This window comes from Hylobates moloch, unplaced genomic scaffold (genome assembly GCF_009828535.3).
Source record: "Hylobates moloch isolate HMO894 unplaced genomic scaffold, HMol_V3 SCAFFOLD_29, whole genome shotgun sequence".
Classification (NCBI taxonomy): Eukaryota; Metazoa; Chordata; class Mammalia; order Primates; family Hylobatidae; genus Hylobates; species Hylobates moloch.
Genome location: NW_026652304.1, coordinates 2,658,132 through 2,683,819, shown reverse-complemented (window position 1 = coordinate 2,683,819; position 25,688 = coordinate 2,658,132). Strand labels below are relative to the sequence as shown.

General features: G+C 41.3%; 1 protein-coding gene across 3 annotated transcripts in view; it reads left to right on the top strand.

Moving 5' to 3' along the window:
• LOC116463240 (monofunctional C1-tetrahydrofolate synthase, mitochondrial) overlaps positions 1-25,688 on the top strand; it is a 237,696-nt gene that overhangs the window by 103,768 nt on the left and 108,240 nt on the right. For all 3 annotated transcript variants that reach the window (XM_032146268.2, XM_058434521.1, XM_058434522.1), the window contains one exon: positions 3,260-3,371. In XM_032146268.2, the coding sequence (XP_032002159.1) occupies positions 3,260-3,371 (112 nt within the window). The remainder of the gene's footprint in view (positions 1-3,259; positions 3,372-25,688) is intronic.

The following is a 25,688-nucleotide window of genomic DNA, read 5'->3' as shown; positions in this document are numbered from 1 at the left end:
ACCACACCCGGCTAATTTTTATATTTTTTTTTTTTTTTTTAAAGTAGAGATGGGGTTTCACCACGTTGGCCAGGCTGGTCTCAAACTCCTGAACTCAGGTGATCAGCCCACCTGAGCCTCCCAAAGTGCTGGGATTACAGGCGTGAGCTACTGTGCCCAGCCAGGATAATCATTTTCTTGTTTTAAATAATTTTTTTTTTTTTTTTGAGATGGAGTTTTGCTCTTGTTGCCCAGGCTGGAGTGCAATGGTGTGATCTTGGCACACAGCAACCTCTGCCTTCCGGTTTCAAGTGATTCTCCTGCCTCAGCCTCCTGAGCATCTGGGATTACAGGCACCCGCCACCATGCCCAGCTAATTTTTGTATTTTTAGTAGAGACAGAGTTTTACCATGTTGGCCAGGCTGGTCGCAAACTCCTGACCTCATGATCTGCCCACCTCGGCCTCCCACATCCCAAATCACCCTGGGATTACAGGGTTCTGAGTCTCTGATTTATTAGGCAGCACAGAAATAACAGGTTTAGATTACATTTAAAAAGGTGCTCAGGCCAGGTACGGTGGCTCACACCTATAATCCCAGTACCTTGAGAGGCAGAGGCAGACAGATCACCTGAGGTCAGGAGTTTGAGACTGGCCTGGCCAACATGGTGAAACCCTGCCTCTACTAAAAATACAAAAATTTGCTGGGCGTGGTGGCCCACGCCTGTAATCCCAGCTACTCGGGAGGTTGAGGCAGGAGAATAGCTTGAACCCAGGAGGTGGGGGTTGCAGTGAGCAGAGATCATGCCACTGCACTCCAACCTGGGCAACAGTTTGAGACCCTGCTCCCCACCAAAAAAAAAAAAGTGCTCAAACTGTTCATATACAGGGCTGGGCTTGCTACGGATAAAAGGGGGAATTCTTCAGATTACTCTACAAGGACACAAGAACTCCTCATCCTAAACAAAGTACGAAGGTACATAGACAAGTTTCTTGTAAGTCAGAAAACAGAGAAATCCACAGTAACTATAATACATCCCTTAAAGAATAAGCACATATTTGTAGGAAGCAAACAAAGCTTTCCATAGAGAAACGACTTCTACCAGATGATTATATGGACTTGGGTTTTGTTTCTGCATCTGTCGCTGGGCAAATGAAGATACCATCTTCAGGATGTTCCGTGTCATCGATTTCATTTAAGGCATAGGCTGTTTTAAGATTACTTTAAAAGATATGGACCTTTTTACAAAATAAAACACTGCATTCACTTAAAATATTTGCACACATGAACTCTTGTACCCTGATCCTATGTTGTCACTCTGGGTTTTATGTATCTAATCATTGACTAGAAATCTATCTCAGCAGATAATCCAAAAATCATTGACTAGTTTGTAGATTATGCTTTTCTGCTCACATTTGAACACACCTGGTTGTTAGTCTGGTAGGAGGTCATCAAGGGCTACATCCTTGCAGGTTGCCAGGAGACCAGTAGTTCTTAATCCTGACTGCACTTGAGAAGTTCCTGGGAAGATTTAAGAATATTGATTGATGCCGGGCTCCCCATCAGACCCAGTGAACATAATATCTGAGGATAAGGCTTGGGTACCCCAAGTGCTTCTCATGTATTGCCAGACTGAGGAAGACTTAAGAAAACAGTGAGAGCTCTTAACATTTTCCCACAGGTTAGCCATGTGTGGTGTTGATGGAAGCTTCACATGCGAGAGCACACTGTCCAATATGGCGGCCACTGGACATGTGGCCATTTCAATCTAAATTACCTGAATTTAAATAAAATTTAGGATTCAGTTCTTCAGTCATTTTAGCCACATTTCCATTTATGCATTTATGCATTTATATTTTACTGTTCATATTTAAGTACTTAGAACTCTGGTAAGCTAACAATTACTTGAAATTGCTTGAAATATTAATCTTATGAAATGTTTGAAAGGGCCATTATGGAGAATTTTCACAGCATGATAGTTCCTGCCTTATTTTCCTGAGTGTTCTGCATATAAAATAAAACCCAGAACTCAAGATAAATGTGTATGCCTTTGAGTTAGTCATAGAATTTTTTAAGCAACATATTTAATTTGATGTACTGTGTCTTATAGCTGTATCCATGTTTGAGTGTGCAAGTATGTGTGTACCCGTGTTTGGAAGTCTAACAATGACGTTCCAATATTTTTTTCTCGCCAACTCCATACTGGGAGTTTTAAAACCAGAGCCCTAATCTTGACTTAATTATTAATTTCCTCCGTGGCCTTGAAGAATTCCCTTAGCCTCTCTGGGCCTTAACTTTCTGGATAAAGAAGTTGGCTTCTTCATGCTCTCAACATTATCTGATTCTGTGATTTCTAGGTAAAGCTACATTTATACAAAAATATAAAGTGCTTTTGCTAAGTAAAGATTAGAATAGTGGTTATCAGAGGCGGTGGGGGATGGAGAAGTTGACCAAATAATACAAAATTCCAGTTGGACACGACCTGTGTATTCATAAACATGTGTCCCTGGGTTTTATTTATTTATTTTTATTTATTTTTTTTTTCATTTTTGAATCAGAGTCGGTCTGTCACCCAGACTGGAGTGCAGTGGTGCAATCTCAGCTCACTGCAACCTCCGCCTCCCAGGTTCAAGCTATTCTTGTGCTTCAGCCTCCTGAGTAGCTGAGCTGGGTTTACAGGAGCACACCACCACACCCTGCTAAATTTTGTATTTTTAGTAGAGACGGGTTTCACTGTTGGCCAGGCTAGTCTTGAACTCTTGACCTCAGGTGATCCGCCCATCTTGGCCTCCCAAAGTACTGGGATTACAGGCCTGAGTCACTGTGCCCAGCCAATTGTATTGAGTTTTATGGTTACCTTTTCTTGAATGGAATCATTTCTTAATTAAAAAAATAAATATACCTTTTATACTATCAGGGTTTAATTTCATTCTTTTAAAAAAATATAGTGCATGGCAACATAAAATAAGGTAAATAATTTATTTCATGGTCATTGAGGCAACTAACAAAATGGTTTAACAATATTTTGGAAGGAAGTGACTGTATTCTCACAGTTTTGTCTCTCAGGTTCAGCATTAAATGTAGAATAACATTTTTCTAGAATCCAGAGGGAATTTGGTCCTTTGATTGAGTCAGGATGTTTTGACTGTCTTTGAAATATTTTATGCATTAAATATGCAGTATTCATAAAAGCTTTCCTACCCTATTTGCCCCAAATTGATCTTGGTTTCCATACTTCTATTTGTCCTTTGGGATTTTGATTTGCTCTTTCACTTCTCTAGGGGACACCTGTGTTCGTGCATGCGGGCCCTTTTGCTAACATTGCTCATGGCAACTCTTCAGTGTTGGCTGATAAAATTGCCCTGAAACTGGTTGGTGAAGAAGGATTTGTAGGTAAGTTATTTCTTTTAAATTTAGCTGTTGCAGAATATTGAAGAAATCTAAAAGCTGATGACTGGAATGGAGTGATATCCATACTGACATGAAATATATTCTTTCAGGCCCCCTCTTTCATAGATGGTCTCAGTAATGGAAAAGCCCTAAGGTCTGGTCTATACTCGTGAAATTATGCTTGTGCTTGAATCATAGAGTCTGGTATCAAGTACATACGGGTTTGAGTATAAACTCTTACTCTTGCAAACTGAGTGACATTGGACACATTTTAATTACTCCTGAGCTTCAGTTTTCTCATCTGTAAAATTGTGATAACAATATTGTATCAAACCTTTTAGGGTTGTTATGAAAACTAAATGAGATATTTTAGTCATTCAGCAAATGTTTTTTGAGAACCTACACTTAGAAGGCATGTTACTGAGAGCTAGGGATCCAGTGTTAAGCAAAACAGATAGGCGCAGTGGCACACGCCTCGCTACTCAGGAAGCTGAGGCAGGAGGATTGCTCGAGCCCAGGAGTTCGTGTCCAGCCTGGGCAGCATAGCAAGACCCTGCCTCTGTGAAAAAATAAGAATTAAAACAACCAGCCTTAGCCCCTGCCCCTGTGGAGCATACTGTCTAATGGTAATTGAATAAGAGAAAGTGCTCATTGACTGTCAGCCATTACTACCCTTACTATGTAGTACTGATAACTTGAGGTCGTGGGTTTATTTCCATGTACAGTTTCTCCTTGTTTTTTGTGAGCTAATATAGGAGAGATTCCCAACCGGTAGACTTAGAAATGTTAATTGGTAGGACTGCACACCTTTTGCTGCTGTCAAGTTCTTTGTAGAACCTGTTTCTCTTTGGCTTTTCTTGCATACTCCAGCTAGAAAGAAGGGGCAACTCTCATAGAGTTTACTAAGTCAGTGCCAGCCCCAGTCTCACCCACAATACTAAGGCAGCAAGGAAACAAAAGACAAAACCAAAACACAGGCATTCATGGAGGAGTCCCTTAATCTGACATATGAGGGACTGCATTGGCAGATTTCCCATGCTAACAGGTAATTCCCATTAACCACACGTATACCTATAATCGGAGATAGCAATCTCTTTATTCAGTCTTATCATCAGCTTTGGATCAAACTCAAAAGAGTTATTTTATTAGAAGAGAGTGTGCTGGACAAAAGAACTTGGCACTGCATTTTATGCTCAGACATCACAAAGTTAATTCAGGGTTATTGAGACTCTTTTTAAGAATTCCTTGTGGACTGGCAGTCGGGATCAGATGAGGCTTGATGGAGTTCCATTCCTCCACGATCTGTTTTCTGCAGCTCTCATGTACTTTGCTCCTTTGGTAGCAAATCCACTGCAAGAGTGGCTAGACGTGCTGTCTAAGTGGATTTGCTCAATTGATCGCTGCCTAATTGTAGAGCTAATGGACGAGGAGGCTGGGTCAGGGCGGGCACTGGAAAGTTGGGTGCTTAAGTGAACTGGTGGTTCTGATGCATCAGCTCTGCAAATAAAGTAGCTTCTAGAAGGAAGCACTCTATTTTATGCTGACAGAGACCTCTGCCCGTGCCAGTTCTTACTTTGTTAAACACATATTTATAAAATACATGTTATCATGGCAGAATACTTTTAAAGATATAAACTGATGATGTATGCAAAATAAACGAGCCCTCTGTATGACCTTGAACAAGCCATTAGCCTCTCTGGGTGTGTCCCTTGTAGACATTCTCATCTGAAAAATGAGAAGTTGGACCAGATGAGGAGTTGGATGTGGATGTGTAGCTGTGGACTCGGAGTTAGACACTGTGGAATTGGAGCCCTGACTGGTAGTGTTTTCATTTCTCTAGGGCTCAATTTTTTATTTAATAAAAAGAGAATACCTCTGCATTACTTGCAGTATTTTAATGAATAGGATCGAGTGAGAAAGTGCTTTGTAAAACATGCACTATGTGCAGGTCAGCAATTATGCTAATTCTTTCTATGATCTCATCTAGTCTAAGATGCCGTAAGTGGGGGAATTTTTCATGAGGATGAAATCTGTCTATTGCCAGATGGTTCAAAGGGCAAGCCCTAGAGTCAGAGGTTTTACCTCAACTGCTTTCAAGTCATAGATAACCTTGGGCACATGAACCCTTCTCTTCCTTGGTTTCCCTACCTGTAAAATAGGGCTTTGGGTAGGGCTTCCCTCTCGAAAGGACTTGGTAGGTTTGAAATGAGGCATCAATGAGATCATGGGGTTGAGTCCTGGCATCTGACACACGGTAAGACTCAATCCTTCTTGGCCACTCCTGGCTGTCGTTGTTACCCCCACTATTGATACACTACTGATGAAGGTTACATTTTCTTTTTTCTTTAGATCTTTTTATTTTTTGAATGATTTTATTTATAGTTGTTATAAATACACATAACATGAAAGTTACCATCTTCACCATTTTTGAGTGTACATTCAGTAGTGAAGTACACCCACATTGTTGTGCAACCAAGCTGCAGAACCGAAGTCCCACGCCCGTTAAATATTCCTCATTCCCCTGCCCCCAGCCCCTGGCAGCACCCTTCTACTTTCTGTCTCAGTGAAGTTGACTCCTGGATACCCCATGTGAGTGGAATCATGCAGTATTTGTCCTTCTGCGACTGACTTATTTCACTTAGCATAATGTCCTCAAGGTTCATCCATGTTGCAGCAGGCGTCAGAATTCTCTTCCTTTTTTTTTTTTTTTAAGACGGAGTTTCGCTCTTGTTGCCTAGGCTGGAGTGCAATGGCGCAATCTCGGCTCACCACAATCTCTGCCTCCCAGGTTCAAGCGATCCTCCTACCTCAGCCTCCCAAGTAGCTGGGATTACAAACATGCACCACCACGCCCAGCTAATCTTTGTATTTTTTAGTAGAGACGGGGTTTCTCCATGTCGGTCAGTCTGGTCTCAAGCTCCCGACCTCAGGTGATCCACCCATCTCAGCCTCCCACCAAAGTGCTGGGATTACAGGTGTGAACCACCATGCCCGGCTAGAATTCTCTTCCTTTTTAAGGCGGAATAATATTCCATCATATGGATAGACCATACTTTGTTTATCCACTCATCCTTCATTGGACATTTGATTTGTTTCCACCTTTGGCTCTTGTGAATATTGCTGCTATGAACATAGATGTACAAATATATTTTAATGTCTAAAAATCGTGTGCTATGATGTCTAAATATGTGATGGCAATGACTTATATTCATAAATACGTACCATGGAACTCTAGCCCTGTAATGTTGAACTCTCCAGAAGGTGGTGTGTCCATGCTGTGGCTCCATTGGAATGCTGGTGGCAAAGCCAGTGTGTTGGACAGTGGGAACAGGGCGTGGTCGGGAGACAATGTTCTTTCCCCATTGCTTGGTCAAGCCTGCACTGTGGGGCCGGTTCATTCCTTGCCCTTGGATGAAGTTTATAATAGTTCCCTCTCATTCTCAGTTAATATCTAGTCCCTCTAACATATATATTTTTTAATTCCTCTGGTCACTTTCAATCATAAGAACAGCCCCTAAAATTAAAAATGCATATCCAGTTGTATATCAAAACCAAAAACTCCAAATGTCACTCAGACTTGAGCTCCTCTCCTCCCCCATCTGGGCCTCCTCTGACTGACAGTGGGAAGGGGCAGGTTGCTGCTTGCTTCTCTGCCACCCTCGTCTTGCACTTAGGCTTGCCCTGGCCCCTCCTAGGTTGAAGCTTTGGCATGAAATGGTGCCCACGTAGCCTCTCCAGCAGAGGTCCTCACACTTTTGGCAGAAGCCCTCTGAGCAGTACCTCATTTAGACTTTCCTACCTCTGATTCCACACCTGGTCTCGGGTACCACAGACCTCTGACCTCTGCCTGGGGACACACCCTGAGCCTTGCCAACTGGTCTTCTGGTCCTCACTTGTGGCTTAAGGGGGAAGCGGGGACGCCAAGGCGGGTGGATCACCTGAGGTCAGGAGTTCAAGACCAGCCTGGCCAACATGGTGAAACCCCGTCTACTGAAAATACACAAAAATTTAGCCGGGCTTGGTGGCGCATGATGTAATCCCAGCTATTCAGGAGGCTGAGGCAGGAAAATCGCTTGAACCCCAGGAGGCAGAGGTTGCAGTGAGCTGAAATCGCACCACTGCACTCCAGCCCGGGCAACAGAGACAGACTCTGTCTCAAAAAATAAAAATAAAGGGGAAGCAGCTTCGCATGCTCTTCACTGGGAGCTGGGAGGGGAGCTGGATGTGGCACACTGATAACTTTCTTTGAAGAAATTCTTTCCCAGGTTCTAACCCATCAACCCTTTTGAAGCCTCAATGGGATAAGGTGTACAAAATCTATTTCAAACTGCTTTGCAAACCCTGCCAGGTCAGCCAGCACCATCCTTTGGCATGTGAGCAAACTGACACCAATTTGAGGCCCGAAACAAAAGTGAGACAAAAAGACCTTCATTTCAACATCCTTCTACAGAAGTTAAATGGAGTAGGCACATCTGAGGTTTATCTGAAGTCTGAGCAGGAATTCATCTTCTTCAAAAAGCTGTCATTTATAGTAGACTATCTTTATGACCTCATAATAGGGAAGGATCTCTTAAAATATGAAAAGCTCAAACAAAGAGAAAAATATCAATAGTTTGGGCTGCATTAAGAAGTAAATTGTATGTGATAAAAGATACAAGGATAAAAAACAAGTGACAGATTGGAAAGAAACATTTGCAAAGATAGTAGACAATGATTAGCATTGAGAATATGTAAAATGCTACAGACTAAAGACTGATAAGAGAAAGACAAATAATCCAATACAAAAATAGTCAGAGAATTTGAAAAGGTGATTCACAGCAAATGAGCAATTTGGTGGAATTTCTAGGTAGAACTGAAAGTGAACAAATGATTTAGCAATTTCACTTCTATGTATACTCTGGAAAAGAAGTAGTCGAAAATATATTTAAGTCCTTTGAAATAATTGACTTCAGTACCCCTTTAATGAGCATTTATTAAGCTTCTGCTGTCAAGTACTATCTGCTAGGAGCTGGGAATCAAAGATGACAGGTTTCTTGCCCTCCAGTAATTGATGATGTGATGTGAGAGACAAGAACTTCAATGGTAAGTACAATGCTCTTGATTAAGTACTATATTAGTTAAGGTTCTTAACTAAGAATTTTAAGGGACGATGGGCGTCTCTTAGATAGAACTGTCTCCATATTACTGGTTTTGCTGATTTAGTCTAATTTTTGTTCTAACAAAAAGCACACACAGGAAGGAATTATTTTGTCTATTCTGAATAATTAGTCTAAGATAATGGAATCAGTATTCCATTTAGACTTAAAACAGAGTGACATTTATTTAAAAAAAGCATGAATTTGCAAAACACTTTATGAGAATTTTCGAAAACTGCTGTGATCACTGTTGTGGCTGTTTCTTCCGTCAGTCAGCAGTCCTCATGGGAGTCCACCTAACTTCCATTTACATGCTGTAAAGGCAAACAGATATTTGGCATCGAATTATAATCATGTATTACATTTAAAAAATAAAAGGAAAGAAAGAAAGGAAAAAGCAGTGTTGAGTTCCTGGATTTTAAAAACATTATTATCTCATCTTTAAACTGTAGGAATTTCAAACTTACCCATGAACTTTGGATTTTTTAATTTGTTTTCTGCTCTCTCAGTTGGTTTGGTTTTGATTCCAGTTTTCAGGTAAAGATCTTGTCTTTCCAGGGGAGTGCAGAATGCAGTTGTGTATCCTTATAGGCAGGTGTCATTAACCGTGGGTCACCAGCCACTGGTGGACTCCTGGATAGACTTACATCTACAACTCCCTCCCATAATTAAATATAGATTCATGCATATGGATATATATACCTTTTTTTTTTCTTTTTTGAGATGGAATCCCGCTCTGTCTTCCAGGCTGGAGTGCAGTGGTGTGATCTCGCCTCACTGCAACCTCCACCTCCCAGGTTCAAGTGATTCTCCTACCTCAGCCTCCTAAGTAACTGGGATTACAGGTGGATGCCACCACGCCCGGCTAATTTTTGTACTTTTAGTAGAGACGGGGTTTCACCATGTTGGCCAGGCTGGTCTCAAACTCCTGACCTCAGGTGTTTCACCTGCCTCGGCCTCCCAAAGTGCAAGGATTACAGGCGTGAGCTGCCGCGCCTGGCCACCTTTTTTTTTTACCTGGAGAAAATTACACAATTCTTGGATTCTCACAAGGGACCATGACATAAGAGAGAGAAAGAACTGTGGGTGCATATCTAGTGGATATCGTTTAACCTTCTTCACTCTACAGCAATATATGCTTTGGTAGCTTTCGATGTCCCGTACACATTTGGCATTTATTATCCTTATCCAGAGGTGCTTGTCAAGAAGCTACCTAATCGACTGCAGCTCTGCTGCTTGCTGTCTGTAGAGAATCACACAGACCCGGCTGTGTTCCCCAGGTGCTTCCTGGGTACATGAGCATAAACACTCATGCAGCACAGGAGAAATATGAGACAAGTGCCCAATTAAAACACAGGGTGATCTTTGCCTCAGACATTTCAGGATTCAGATTTAGAGATCTGAATGAATAGACATAGCAGTTCCAAGACAAATTGAATGGGATTGGGAAACAAAGCCTTGTTAATATTTTCATTAAAAATGCCCCCGTTTCTGAGCCATCCCTGAGCATTAGACTGGTGCTGAGACTATCCTATACCTTCTCACTCAATCCTTAAAACCGTCTATGGGATCAGTGTTACTGTCCTCATCTTACAGATGACGTAACAGAAGCTCAGCAAGATGATGATACATGTCCACGATCAATCAGAGAGTCAGTGACAGAGGATGTGACCCAAGGGCTCCTTCTCGCCAAAGCCTGTGGGTGATCAGGCAGCTGTTGTGCTCTCAGTGTTTTTCTCAATGCTCTTTACCTGGTTGTCACCCTCTCCCTTTAAAAAATAATTTCAGCCGGGCACGGTGGCTCACTAATGTAATCCCAGCACTTTGGGAGGCCAAGGTGGGTGGATCACTTGAGGTCAGCCTGACCAACATGGTGAAACCCTGTCTCTGCTAAAAATACAAAATTAGCCGAGCGTGGTGGTGAGCCCCGTAATCCCAGCGACTTGGGAGGCTGAGGCAGGAGAATCGCTTGAACCTGGGAGGCGGAGGCTGCAGTGAGCCGAGATTGCGCCATTGCACTCCAGCCTGGGCAACAAGAGCAAAACTCTGTCTCAAAAAAATAAGAAGAAGAATTTCAGGTGAGCTGTCTACAGCAGATGGTCACAGTTACAGGAAGTGCCAATATGTCGTAATGTGCGCCAACAGTGGTGGTCCTTTTTGGTCCTTTTTTTCTTTTCTCCGTCCTGCTTTAACATTTCTTCCTCCCAAGTAGGTTACTGATTAAAGATGACCTTATTGAGTCCCACTCTGTTTCCTTGCTCTATCTCTCAACCTGTATTTTTGGGGGACAGTTTTTTTATTTTTTTATTTTACTTTTTTGAGATGGAATCTCACTCTGTCTCCTAGGCCTGAGTTCAGTGGCACGATCTTGGCTCACTGCAACCTCCGCCTCCCAGGTTCAAGCGATTCTACTGCCTTAGCCCCCCAAGTAGCTGGGATTACAGGCAAGCACCACCATGCCCGGCTAGTTTTGTATTTTGAGTAGAGATGGAGTTTCTCCATATTAGCCAGGCTGCTCTCAAATTCCTGACCTCAGGCGATCCACTCACCTCTGCCTCCCAGAGTGTCAGGATTATAGCCATGAGCCACCGCACCCAGCCTAGGGGACAGTTTTATAATCAATCTTCTTGACCTTCAGAGGACTCTGCTGGTGGCTATACCCAGCTACTGGGTTGTTCTCTCTTTCTACTTTTATTGCCCTGAAATTCTAAATATTCCATCATTTTGGTAGAAGAAAACCAGACCAAACTAAACATCCTCATGATTTCATCCACCGTTTAAAAAAAAAAAAATCTGACGTCAAGTGATCCTGCAGTTCTAAGCTTTAATTCTCCCAGACCTCGCCCTGTTTACATTATTTAAAAACACCAACCTCAGCCTGGGCTCCACTTTTGTTCCAGGTTTTTTGACTTTAGTAAATTTATTCATAATTAAATCAAGGATGAGAAGTGCTGGCTTATTAGAGACTGGCTGAAGGTCATGTGCTAACTCAGGAAACTGCTAATCACGGGTCGTGTTTTTCAGCCCCTGTCTTCAGGAAGGCCTGACTCTGAGGGAGGGTTGTTTTGTGTCGTCTCCAGAGCTCTCATTTCTCCTGTGTGGCTTGGTGCCGAAGCTCATTCCTCCCCTCGCTGTCTGTTCGGCCTTTGTCCTACCTCACCTTTCTCTTTCCATGCTTTTGTGTAAAGTAGCCCTCTTTCAATCTGCTCCTCTGTCCTGTGAAAACAAATGAAAAAGCAAAATGTTCTTCATATACACTAAACGGAAAGTATGCAAAGTAATGTTACAAACACCCATGTTCCCACCACTCTGTTTCGTCAAAATCTTAACATGTCGCTGTGTGTCCTTTAGTTTTTTTGTTTTTTTGTTTTTTTAAAGAGATACGTTTAGCTGGGCATGGTGGCGCATGCCTATAGTCCTGGCTACTTGGGAGGCTGAGGCAGGAGGATCAATTATGCCCAGCAGTTTAATTCTCCTGGGCAACAGAGTGAGACCCTGTCTCAAAAAAAAAAAAAGAAAAAGAAAAGAGAGAAGAGAAGAAATCAGATATTAGAGACACAGTTGAAGTTGCCATGGACCCTCCTGATCCCGTTCTTTTTTCTGCTTCTCTCCTGATTTGAGTGATTACCATTTGCAGGTGTATGTTTCTGCTTTGACCACATACATACATGTACACTAAAGATCTATAGCAGAGGTTCTCAGAGTTTCTGGCCCAGCAATTTTTTTCTTGGTACCCCTAGGCAAGAGAAATATCTAACGTGTCTGTTTATTAAATAGTTAGGTCCAAACAACTTAATGAGTATTTATGTCCTTACAACTTAGTAGCCGCCTGAAAAAAAAAAAACATATGAATTCAAAGGAAAAAATAACATCGTTTCATTTTTAAATTACCACCATACGTTATGAATGAGATGTGTGTCCTTGTCAGGCACCAGAAAACTTCTGACCCTTTGTAACCAGTTGACACCCGCACCTCATTTCCTGTTCCACGTTGATTTTCACACGATTTTTGCATTTTGCCGCGGTACCTGCCAAAAACTTTGCTTTGCAAATATATGATGTCATTGAAAGGGATGTAGAGCACTATTGTTGAAGCAGTGAAAAACCTCATATGAGTAGTACTTGCAGTGTCCAACGGATGTCCTGTATTGCCGCATTTCCCTCAAAAATTTAAAATATCCCACGGTGCCTCTGAGTTTGCTGCAATGCCTCACGGCACCTCATTGCACATTAGAACCACAGATGTGCGGCTTTCCTTGGTATTTTTTATGTGTTTTCGAATTTTATATGTTAATAGATGTTAACTGACTGCATTGTTCTCTAACGAGGTCAGTGCAATTTTTCTGTAAATGGCAAGATCATAAATAGTTTGGGTCACAGAGTCTCTGTCCCACGTACTCAATTTAGAAAGCAGCCACAGGTAAAGCATGAATTCATAAACTAGTCCATGTTTAGGAATGAGTCTGGCTGTGTTCCAACAGATGTTATTAATGGTTCCTAACATTTGAATTTCATATAATTTTCACATGTAATAATACTCTTCTGATATTGTTGGCAACATTTTAAAAGGTGGCCAGGCACAGTGGCTCATGCCTGTAATTCCACTGCTTTTGGAGGCCAAGGTGGGAGGATCGCTTGAGCCCAGGGGTTCAAGACCAGACTGAGCAACATAGCAAGATCCCATCTCTATAAAAAAAATTTTTTTAATTAGCCAGGTTTAGTGGCACATGCCTGTAGTTCCAGCTACTCGGGAGGCTGAGATGGGAGGATCACTTGAGTCCAAAAGTTTAAGGCTGCAGCAAGCTATGATCACACCTACCTACTTGGTAAGCTACTATGGACAACATAGTGAAACCATGTCTCGAAAGAAAGAGAGAGAGAGAGGGAGAGGGAGAGAGAGAAAGAGAGAATACTTTTTAAAAGAAAAAGAAAGAAAGAAAACACTTTTTAAAAGGATAAATAATTTTTAAAAACTTAATAATTTAACATGTAAAAAAAAAAGACATAGACCATATACAAAACCCAGAGGCACCTGGATTTGTCCTGCTAGCCATACTAGCCAACCCTGCTCTGTAACTTGATATTTTTGTGCAACATAACAGTTTTGCATTTGTCTATGTCACTGTGATCCAAAAAGCCTCATTTTGCCTGCAGTTTAGTTTTCTGTACGTGCATGTAGCACGTGCATTTGTGCATTATTTGTCAAAGGGCTTTCAGATTGCTTCCAGTGTTCTGCTGTTACAAATAATGCTACGGGGGACATTCTTGTCCATAGTCTCTGAGATTTAGTCCAAAAGGTCTTCTAGGGACTATATACAGGAGTGAGATTTGGGGGGTTAAAAGTACGCTTAGCAGCTACTTAATAGATAAAGCCAAATTGTTCTGGAACATAATACCAATTTATATCACTGCCAATTGTGTGTGTGAGATTTCTGACCTCTCCACGTTTGTCCTGACACTTCTTTTTTTTTTTCTTGAGACGGAGTCTCTTGTTGCCCAAGCTGGAGTGCAGTGGCATGATCTCAGCTCACTGCAACTTCCACCTCCCAGGTTCAAGCAATTCTCCTGCCTCAGCCTCCCAAGTAGCTGGGATTACAGGTGCACACCATCACACCTGGCTAAGTTTTGTATTTTTAGTAGAGATGGGGTTTCGCCAAGTTGACCAGGTTAGTTTCGAACTCCTGACCTCAGGTGATCCTCCCACCTTGGCCTCCCAAAGTACTGGGATTACAGGCGTGAGTCACTATGACCGGCTCAACACTTCTATTGTTAGATTTTTTAGCTCTTGCTAATCTGATGGTAGTTCATTATAGTTGTGAGATTTAGCAAGCATCTTTATGGCTGTTTTTGGGCATTTGTGAATTGTCTGTTTTGTATTGTGCTATTTACCTTTTTCTTACTAATTGATGGAAATCCTTTACAGATTCTGAATACGAATACTTTGCCATTATGAGTTACAAATATCTTCTCCCCTGTATGGCTTATCTTTTAAATATGCTTGTTGTACCTTTTCTTGTCCACCCTTTTTCTTTATGATTTCTGCTTTTGGAGGTTATAAAGATAATCATTTGTATTGCCTTATAAATGTTGTCTCTTGCATTGAGGCCTTTAATCATCTTAGAATTTGTTTGTGTAATGGTGTCTTTTTTCCTTAACTCTTACAGTTTGTGAGACTTTTCTGCCCTGGTGATACGTACATCAGTGGTTGTTAGCCCAGCCCTGTGAAAAGGCCCAGCTGGCCTCCATAGATCTAAGGCAGCGTAGAGTGCTGTTCCTTTTGTCCCAGGCTCTGCAGCATCCAAGGCGAGTGCAGATGGGGCCAGCTGTTCTTCCGAAAGCATTATGTCTTCTTTAGCTGCTCCTTCTGAGCTTCACCTGATGTGGGTGCACAGTCCTCAGGAAAGTGAAAGTCCCTCTTGTCTTCCTATTTCCTAAGTCAATCCTAGGAACTGTTAGGTTCAATTCCAAGCAGTTGTCATAAAAGAAGTTTCCTTGGAACTTTGAAAACAAAAGAAAGGGTTTAATTTTCTTCTTTCACTTTGTTTTGTTTTGTTTTTAATTTTTTGAGACAGAGTCTCGTTCTGTCGCCCAGGCTAACAGCTCACTGCACCCTCCACCTCCTGGACTCAAGCGATCCTCCCACCTCTGCCTCCCGAGTAGCTGAGACTTCAGGCACACACCACTACACCCAGCCAATTGTTCAATTTTTTGTGGAGACGAGGTCTCACTACGTTGCCCAAGCTGGTCTTGAACTCCTGGGCTCAAGTGATCGCCTGCCTCAGCCTCCCAAAATGCTGGGATTACAGGCATGAACCACTGCGCCCATCCAAAAGGATTTAATTTTATGGCCAAATTCTACATTGTCTATTGACTTTAATATTTTTATAAAATTATTTGAATAAAATGTCTTTACCTGGAATACCTTCAATGTACTTACTGGATTAGAGGCAGATAGGTCCTGTTTGTATGGCTAGTATGTTCATTAAATATGAAAGTAATGGAAAGATGTTTATGACGTAAGGAGAGAGGAACCGTCGCCTGTCAGGATAATAGAAATTGGAAGATTTTTATGACCTGGCTCAGCAGAAAAAGGAGTACATGATGTTAGCAATTTTTTAGAATTGATTTTTCAGAAGAAAAATGCAAAACAAATGAGAATTAAGTAGCTAGAAAGCCTTTTCCCCCCTTTATTCAGATAAAGTAACTGAAGACTTTTAATGATAAGCCTGGTTTCTGTCTTTCTACATGGTGCATTGGGAATAGTAAGCTGTTAGAAGTCAGTGCTTAGAAGTACCTACCATCCTTAACACAGGAACTAAAAACAAGGAAGAAAAAAAGGCAAGATAAATAAAGTAAAAGTAAAAAAGTACCCACCATCCCAAATTTTGTATATGATGATGTTCACGTTTTTGAACTTACACATATTCTTCTGTATAAGTAAAATATTTCATAAAATTAAAAATATTTTATAAAATTAGGAACAGAATTTCTTAAAGATCAACATGGTATTAATACATTTTACAGTCTGTCTTTCAAAGTTTCAATGGACTTAAGTTAGAGTAATTTTTTAAATTTCATTTTGATGCCAATATAATTCATGTGTCATTTTCTGCTATAATACGATGAAAGTCCAGATAACGGAGATGGATTTTCTTCTGAGTAGCCACGCATATTAGGTTTCAGGCTCCAATCACCAAGTTTTGAATTGCTCTTTGCCGTGTGCTGTCTGTGACCTTGGGTGGGTCACTTCACCTCCCCCAAATCTAGATTTCTCCAATACCTACCTCCAGGCTTGTTCTAGGCATGAAGTGCAGTGATGATGGAGAAGGCATGGACTATGGCACAGATAGAAGAGTCAGGGGTTGGCAGCTCCGATTCTCACTGTACGATGCCAAGGATCTTTACCTATAGGATAAGCCTTCAAAAACATCCTTTAATTCATTCTTTCAAGTGCTGAATACCTCTGTGAGTATACTTTTTTCCATCTTTTTTCTTTTGGTAAATGAAATTCACTGAGGAATTTGAGTTCTGATAATGGGAAACACTGCTGCTTGTGTGTCCTCCTCGTACAAAGATGTCTAGGACCATTATACATAGAGGTGCTCTGAGAAATCTGAGGGGCTCTGATTGTTTTGAAAACTCTCCTTTGAGGTCGGGCACAGTGGCTCATGCCTGTAATCCCAGCACTCTGGGAGGCCAAGGCGGGTAGATCACTTGAGATGAGCTTGGCCAACATAATGAGACCATCTCTACTAAAAATACAAAAATTAGCCGGGCTTAGTGGCATGCACCTGTAATCCCAGCTACGTGGCGGGGGGCGGGGCGCTAAGAAGGAGAATTGCTTGAACCTGGAAGGTGGAAGTTGCGGTGAGCCAAGATTACACCATTGCACTCCAGCCTGGGTGACAGAGTGAGACTCTATCTCAAAAAAAAAAAAGAAAGAAAGAAAAAGAAAATTCTTCTCTGAGTTAAGGTAATCCTTCTAGAAAGGCTTGTTTAAAATGTTTCCTTATTACCTGGGAGAAAGCAGGAAGCACTGGGAAATAGCACGTCACTGGTGCCTCATGCCGTTTCAGTGCCTTTCTCTGTCTTGCCTCAGCCTTGCACTATGGAATGCAAAAGAGTAGAAGAAACTCCAACATGAAAATTGTCGACAAACGATGCAGAGAATCTTCGGTGGCATTAAACATTAAAATTAAAGACACATCGTCTTAACTGGCCGGGTGCGGTGGCTCACGCCTGTAATCCCAGCACTTTGGGAGGCCGAGGCGGGCGGATCACGAGGTCAGGAGATCGAGACCATCCTGGCTAACACGGTGAAACCCCGCCTCTACTAAAAATACAAAAAATTAGCTGGGCGTGGTGGCGGGTGCCTGTAGTCCCAGCTACTCGGGAGGCTGAGGCAGGAGAATGGCGTGAACCCGGGAGGCGGAGCTTGCAGTGAGCCGAGATCGCGCCACTGCACTCTGGCCTGGGTGACAGAGCAAGACTCTGTCTCAAAAAAAAAAAAAAAAAAAAAAGACACATGGTCTTAAATTCAACTGGTATATTTAACATCTCAAATACACTCGGTGCCAAAAGGGATGTTAAGCAAAATTTGAGGGATTTGACTCCTTATTTGGGAAAGACCATGACTACCGGGGGAGAGAAACCAGAGGCAAACCTTATTGAAAAGTGGAGTAGCTAAGTCATTTTGTGTATGTTACTTTTACCCAGCCAAGTACAGTCTGTAGTTTTACACAGTGAATTTGATCTCTACTCTAAATTCGTTTCCTTTAATGAAAGTGCTAGTCAATCATGCAGAACTTGGGCAAGTTTTATAAATATGTTTGCTTTACAACCAGTCTTATTAAGTCAGGGTATCATCTAAGGGCCCAATCAAGGACTTTTCATTTAAAAAAGAAAAACTCGAAATTAACTTGCATTGTGATATAACCCTTAAATTCCAGCTGTCATGGGGAATCCCAAGACCTACATCTGACCTACTGTATGTGCTGTGTTCTGATACACTGCTCCCCAACCTTTTTGGCACCAGGGACTGGTTTCGTGGAAGACAACATTTCCATGGTTTTGGGATTAAATGGTTCCACCTCAGATCATAAGGCATCGGTCCTAGATTCCTTACATGCACAGTTCACAGTAGCATTCACACTCCTGTGAGAATCTAATGCCGCCGCTGATCTGACAGGAGGTGGAGCTCAGGCAGTAATGCTCACTTGCCCGCTGCTCACCTCCTGCTGTGCAACCCAGTTCCTTACAGGGGCTGCGGACCAGGGGGTTGGGGGTCTCTGTTTTTGTTTTTTTGGAGATCAAGTCTCCGCTCTTTCGCCCAGGCTGAAGTGCAGTGGCACAATATGGGCTCGCCGCACTCTCCACCTCCCAGGTTCAAGTGATTCTCCTGTCTCAATCTCCCAAGTAGCTGGGACTACAGGCATGTACCATGCCCAGCTAATTTTTGTCATTTTAGTAGAGACAGAGTTTCACCATGTTGGCCAGGCTGGTCTCGAACTCCTGACCTCAAGTGATCTGCCCCCCTCAGGCTCTCAAAGTGCTGGTATTACAGACGTGAGCCACCGCGCCTGGCTGGGGACCTCCGTTCTAATATGCTTACCATGCCAAATGCATTATGAAGAAAAACAGAAACAAGGCTTTTAATGTTAAAGTCTTATTTTCTCGCTACTGAAATAGGCAAAATGTTTCAATTTTGCAAAAATAATATAGTATTGTGTATAGGATCTTCTCTAACCTACTTTTTACATTTAATTAGGCTTCTACGAGTCATTCAGGTAGTTGCATCTAGCAGGCTATTTATCCATTCTTTATAGACCCTTTAGAGGTTTGAGACCCCTTTATAGAGGTTTGAGAGCCCTTCCTTGCCCCAGTTCTCTTGTCTGTAAAGCTGTGGGAAATAATATGACATAACATACAAGGCAGTGTGAGGACAGCAGAAGTGACTTCTGTAATGCGCATGGTGCTGTTCCGGGCATGGATAAATCTTTGCTAACAGTCGTAAGAGTTTACCTCCTGTGAGGACCTGGCTACGTGCCGAGCACCCTGCTTGGTGCTTCATACATTGTGACTCATTCAGTTGTTCAAACAACACCATGAGTAGTTTACCAGAATTACCCCCATCTTGCAGGTGAGAAAACTGAGCATCAGAGTGAGTTAGTAGTTTGCTCAAAGGCAAGCAGCTAGTGCAAGGGGGAGCAGGGATTTGAACCTGAGCCTTGGCCCCACAGCCTTTGCTTTTACCACCATACTTTGCCACCTCTGAATGTTCACTTTCATTCCATAGCAGCATCATACAGCCCTGTGCATAACATGAAGTGTACGTTTGTTGAATGAGAAACTAGTAACACTTCTGGTAGCTGAATGACTTATCTACTGGTAAACCTGTCTGCATGGCCACTAGGCTTTTTATGGTGAACACAGTCATATTTGCCATGTGCTGTGTTGAAGCAGCAATTAAATAAATAAGGTAAAAGAGTAATTAAATTTAAAAGGTAAAATGTTTTGGAAGGAGTTTTGAGGTTTAGGGCTGTCTAACCTGACCTTGACTGTTTCTCTATGTGCTGTAAGATGCAGATTGATTTTCAGTGAGATATTCAGCCCATCCCTGCTTATGATTTATATATATTCTAAGTAATATGCTTAGAATGTAGTTCTGCTTACCATCATAAAATGTGGAATTAAAATAAGATCCTTGTCAAAACATTGTCATGCAGAGATTAGTGCTATGAAAGTTAACGTTAAATGATTTTAAAATGTGATCCAGAGGTAAAACTGAAGTTTTGAAATTCATAAAATGCATAAGCTTTTTGAGAATTTTAAAAAATATCCATTACATAATAACTTTAAAATTACATTATATGATTGCTATCTTACCCCATCTCGGCCAAGAGCATTCAGCCTGAGGATACTGAAAAAGAGTCAAATTACCCCTTCCTTGTATAAGCTATAGTTTAGGAAATTGCAATTATATGAGGTCGTTTTAAAGTTTTTAGCAATGTTTGGTATAATTACAATATTGTGCTGTTCTTACACAAAGAAAACATAACAGAATTTTGAGCTAGGAATATTGGGAAACCAGCCATTGGTAAAGGAAGATGCATTTAGTGTATCCTTCTGTGTACCTCTTAACATCTTTTGTGGGGTGAAGAAAAACAGATTATTATGGCTTTCTTTCTTTGGGGGGGTGGGTGGGGGGATGGGGATGGAGTTTCACTCTTGTTGCCCAGGCTGGAGTGCCATGATGTAATCTCAGCTCACCACAAACTCCTCCTCCCAGGTTTAAGTGATTCTCCTGCCTCAGCCTCCCAAGTAGCTGGGATTACAGGCATGTGCCACCACACCCGGCTAATTTTGTATTTTTAGTAGACGTGGGGTTTCTCCATGTTGGTCAGGCTGGTCTCGAACTCCTGACCTCAGGTGATCTGCCCGCCTCAGCCTCCTAAAGTACTGGGATTACAGGCGTGAGCCACCATGCCTGGCCTATTAGGGATTTCTAAAAGCCGCAAGCCTCTTGCTAGCCATAGCTGTGAATGTTGTCTTAACCATTAATGCTTCAGTATAAATAACATGAATTTAAAAACTGCCTAAGATTTAAAAGTACTATGCAAATTACAAAGTGCTTGGGTATCTAGATCAAAATAAAGCAGAGTGAAGAAGTAACTTTAGGAATGAAAGGGTATCTAAGTGGAATGATAAAGGAAGACTTCATGCAATAGAAGAATTTAAGTAAAACTGAAAAACTGAAACTAACATGATCATGGCATTAAATAGTGTAACCCTGAAGGTGCATCCAATATATAAGGAACACTACAGCAGTGCCTATACTCACCGTTATTATTCATTATTCTGAAGCACAAATAAGAACAATTTCAAAAATTATAAACATTGGAAAGGAAGAGACACATTTTATTATTTATGTACAGAATAATTATATAACTAGAAAATTCAAGAGGGGTAACTGACAACTTATTTTAAGTAATAAAAGTTTTAGTTTGCTAGTGGGTGCAATGTAAATATGTAAATGTCAATAGTTTTCTTTTTTTGTTAGCCATAAATACATACTATAATAGAGAAAATGTCCTACTTATACGTGTCCCCCAAAGGATAGAATACTTAGGAAATAAGTTTAGCAAGAAATGAGCACATAGAATAAAACTATGAAACTTTATTGAAAGACAAACAGCAAGACCTGAATAAATGGTGAGACACATAACATACTCTTGGATGGGAATAACTGGTATTAAACAATCATCCTTCCTCTGTCAAACTAACACATAAATTACCATAAAATTACTATACTATATCATGCCACACTATACTATACTGTATTTACTGTAAAAACTGCAGAGGAAAATGAACTTCGTGGTTAAATTAATCACAGCATTTGTCTAGATTCTGCAAGAATGAATTCAGGAGGATGGATTTAAAAGCTTTTTCAAGGCCAGGCGCAGTGGCTCACGCCTGTAATCCCAGCACTTTGGGAGGCCGGGGTGGGCGGATCACTTGAGGTTAGGAGTTCGAGACCAGCTTGGCCAACATGGTGAAACCCTGTCTCTACTAAAAATATAAAAATTAGCCAGGTGAGGTGGTGCGCACCTATAGTCCCAGCTACTTGGGAGGCTGAGGCAGGAGAATCGCTTGAACCAGGGAGGCAGAGGTTGCAGTGAGCCTAGATTGTACCACTGCACTCCAGCCCGGCGACAGAGTGAGACTGTCTCAAAAAAAAAAAAAAAAAAAGCTTTTTCAAGAACCATGATGGATGATTTACCTAATTGTAAATATCAGAACAAGATAATGCTATAGCAAAACAGTTAATAGCTGAGGAATACCCTGGAATGTCCTGAGATAGACTTCTTCCAGTAGTAATTTGATAAGATGACATTTTATTTTTATTTTTATTTTTTTCTTTTCTTTTATTTTTTTTGAGACAGATTTTCACTCTTCTTGCCCAGGCTGGAGTGCAATGATGTGATCTTAGCTCACTGCAACCTCCGCCTCCCAGGTTCAAGCGATTCTCCTGCCTCAGCCTCCCGAGTAGCTGGGATTACAGGCATGCACCACCATGCCCAGCTATTTTTTGTATTTTTTAGTAGAGACAGGGCTTCACCATGTTGGCCAGCCTGGTCTCGAACTCCTGACCTCAGGTGATCTACCTGCCTTGGCCTTCCAAAGTGCTGGGATTACAGGCATGAGCCACTGCGCCTGGCCAGATGACATTTTAAATTAGTGGTGAATGGATGGGATACTGATTAAATGATGTTGGAACATTTGACTAATAATTATAAAATATAAACCATAGAGTTTGTTTGTTGTTGTTTTTGTTTGAAATGGAGTCTCACTCTGTCACCCAGGCTGGAGCGCACTGGTGCGATCTCAGCTCACTGCAACCTCCGCCTCCTGCGTTCAAGTGATTTTCCTGCCTCAGCCTCCCTGAGTAGCTGGGATTACAGGCACATGCCACCATGCCTGGCTAATTTTTGTATTTTTAGTAGAGACGGAATTTTGCCATGTTGTCCAGGCTGGTCTTGAACTCATGACCTCAGGTGATCCACCTGCCTCGGCTTCCCAAAGTGCTGGGATTACAGGCATGAGCCGCCATGCCCTGCCAAAATATAAACCATAGAGTTTTGTGTCACAATATATTCAAAATAAAGATAGAGTAACTTTTTACTTTTTAATGTGTAAATTAAACATAAAGCTTCCAGGAAAAAGCAAAAAAAAAAAAATTATTGTTGGTATCCTATCAAGGCTAGTAAAAAGAATAGATAAATGTATACATGGAACATGGGAAAACGTTCACAAAATATAAAGTTAAAAAAATCAGGTTGTAAAATAATATATCTCCAATTTGTATGAGATTTATATCTATATATGGAATGAAGAGATAAAGAAGTATATCAAATGATTATTTTTGTTTGCCTGGAGGTAATGGAATCATGGTGATTTTCACTTCACGCTTTGTGTTTTGGCATTCTGAAATTTTTACAATTAGTGTGTATTACTTTGGTAGTTTTTTTTATAAAAGGAAAAAATGACTTGAAAAATCAAGTAATTTGACATGTAGACACAGGGAGAATTACATTCGAGGCAGAGAGCAAATGACAGGCATGTGACTGTAGCTGACAAGTGTCGGCAGATTGTGGGCATAGTTTAGAGTCTAAGACATCTGGGGGAGATGAGTTTCATCGTTAGATGAAGTCATATTCTGGAGGGGAATAAATGCTAATCTGAAATATTATGCTTTCAACTGCCAGTGAGGAGAAATTGACAGTTTTGAAATAGTGGTTTCAGGAAGGCTGTCCTGAGAAGATGGCTCTGAGGCGAGCCTTGAAGAAGGCCAGAGGGGAGAAAGATTGGCCTGTGTTCAAGGAATCAAAATAGTTCTGCTAGTTCAGAGACAGGGTAAAGCAGATGACTGGAGTCTCATTCAATGTCTTTAAAAGTCATGGAGAAGAGTTAGTATAGTTTCTAATCCATGAGGACTTCCCGAATGATTTTGCCAGGACTGTACTTTAAGATGCTGTTTCTTTCCAACTCCCCATCAGATAAGTCATTCCACTTTTCTGAAGTCGAATAAGTGAAGGGAAAGAGTGGACAAATTGTTATCTAATGGGGCTCCCTCCCCAGGAAAGGACTTCTTCAGCAGTAAGAGATGTGCACATGGTATAACCAACGATGCTACTTCTGGGTATATCCACATGGCTGGAGCTCAGAAATGCAGAATGAAAAAACGGATTGTGGAAGTATATATACAATGTGTTACATTTTTGAAAAACACACAACACAATGCTATATTCTGTTTATGCATGTGTGCTTACGTAGAAAAAGTCTGAAAACCTGATCTGCATAAGCTCTGAGTTCATAGGCGTTATGACCATGGGAAGAAGTAGAGGGGTGGGATGAGCGCGTGGGATGCTGAACTCAGCTATGCTGCTTTACTTCTCTGAAAGAGGAACAATCTTAAGTAATCATGGTAAAATGTTAATGTTTGTCCATTTTGGGGTAGGGAAGGAAATTTAGGTCTGTAATTTAGGAGAGAGGTTGAGGCCAGAGCCAAGATTGGCAGTTGTGATGAGTATGTGGTTACATCTTCACTTTTTTTAGAACTAAATCTGGATGTCAATGGCCATGTGTAGTGGGCCAGAGGCCTTACATTACTTTCTTGCAGCACTGATGGCTTTTGTTTGAGGCTGCACAAATTCCTGCATTTCCCTTGGGATGGATGGAAGGGATGCGGGCAGTAGGTGACTGGGTGAACCACCTGACTTGAGCAGGGCTAAGACTCTCTCTGCAAACGAAACTCAGAGACACGAACAGTGCTGAGATTTCTCAGTAGTTTCCCATGTAGGCTGCTTTCCAAGGGCAGCAAGCATGGCTTCATCACTCACCCAATGCTCCTGATTCAGCACTGAGATGCTCCGTTAAGTTTTAATGAGGTTTTAAATTTTTTCATATGTTCGAGTGTTTATGCAAACAAAGATGCTGAATTGTAAACACCAGCAATCTGAGTACCTTCTTTTGATTTCTCTCTCCATATTGTTTAGTCCATTTTTCTTTGTTTGTTTTACAAAATTGCATAGATGTTTTGGTTGAGAGTAGATTGTTTTTACTTTTCAGGGACAGGCAACAATTTCATGATATAACTTCTAAAAATATTTTAAACAAGTATGAAAATAGCTTTTTCTTCCAAAAAACCATTTCTTCGTTTGGCACATACACAAACAAATGAGCAGAATTTAGAGTAATTTAGAGAGAGAATTTAGATAATTTAGGTGGTTTTTTTTTTTGGACAGTCTTGCCCTGTTGTCCAGGCTGGAGTGCAGTGACGCGATCTCGGCGTACCACAACCTCCTCCTCCCAGGCTCAAGTGATTCTTGTGCCTTAGCCTCTCAAGCTACAGGCACACACCACCACGTCTGGCTAATTTTTGTATTTTTATTAGAGACGAGTTTTTGCCATGTTGCCCAGGCTGGTCTTGAACTCCTGGCCTCAAGTGATCCTCCTGCCTCAGCCTCCCTAAGGGCTGGGATTACAGGCATGAGCCACCACACCCGGCCTAGTGTAAAAGCAGTTTTTAAGGACAGTTGAACAGGAAAGCTCCTGGACTCCTGCACATAGATCTTGTACCCCTCGAAAGTGCCATAAGTACCGATTTCTGCTGTCTTGATTTAACTCTGTCCGGAGCTTATGATCCTTCCTCTCTGTTTCCTTCAGTGGCGTAGCTTGGGGGTGTCAATTAAAGAGTTATTGCAAGATCTCAGCCTCTGAAAGTTTAGCTTATTCATCAGCAAAACTTTAAGCAAGTCTCACCTCTTCTAAATTAGAACTGTAACCTTGACTTTAGTCTCAGAGTTAACATTGTGCAGAAAAAGAAAACACTGCCCAGTGTTGAAGCAGTTTGCAAACTGAAATGATAGAAATGAAGAATGCTATGACGTTTCTAAGTAGCCTCTATATTTGCAAATGAGTCAGTTAGGATTAGTTTTACCCACAAATAACAACAGTAAAAAAAAGAAAGAAGGAAAGAAAGAAAAAGAGAGAAAGAAAGAAGGAAAGAAAGAAAAGAAAGAAAAAAAGAAAAGAAAAGAGAGGGAAAGAAAGAAAAGAGAAAGAAGGAAAAGAAAGAAAGAAAGAAAGAAAGAAAGAAAGAAAGAAAGAAAGAAAGAAAGAAAGA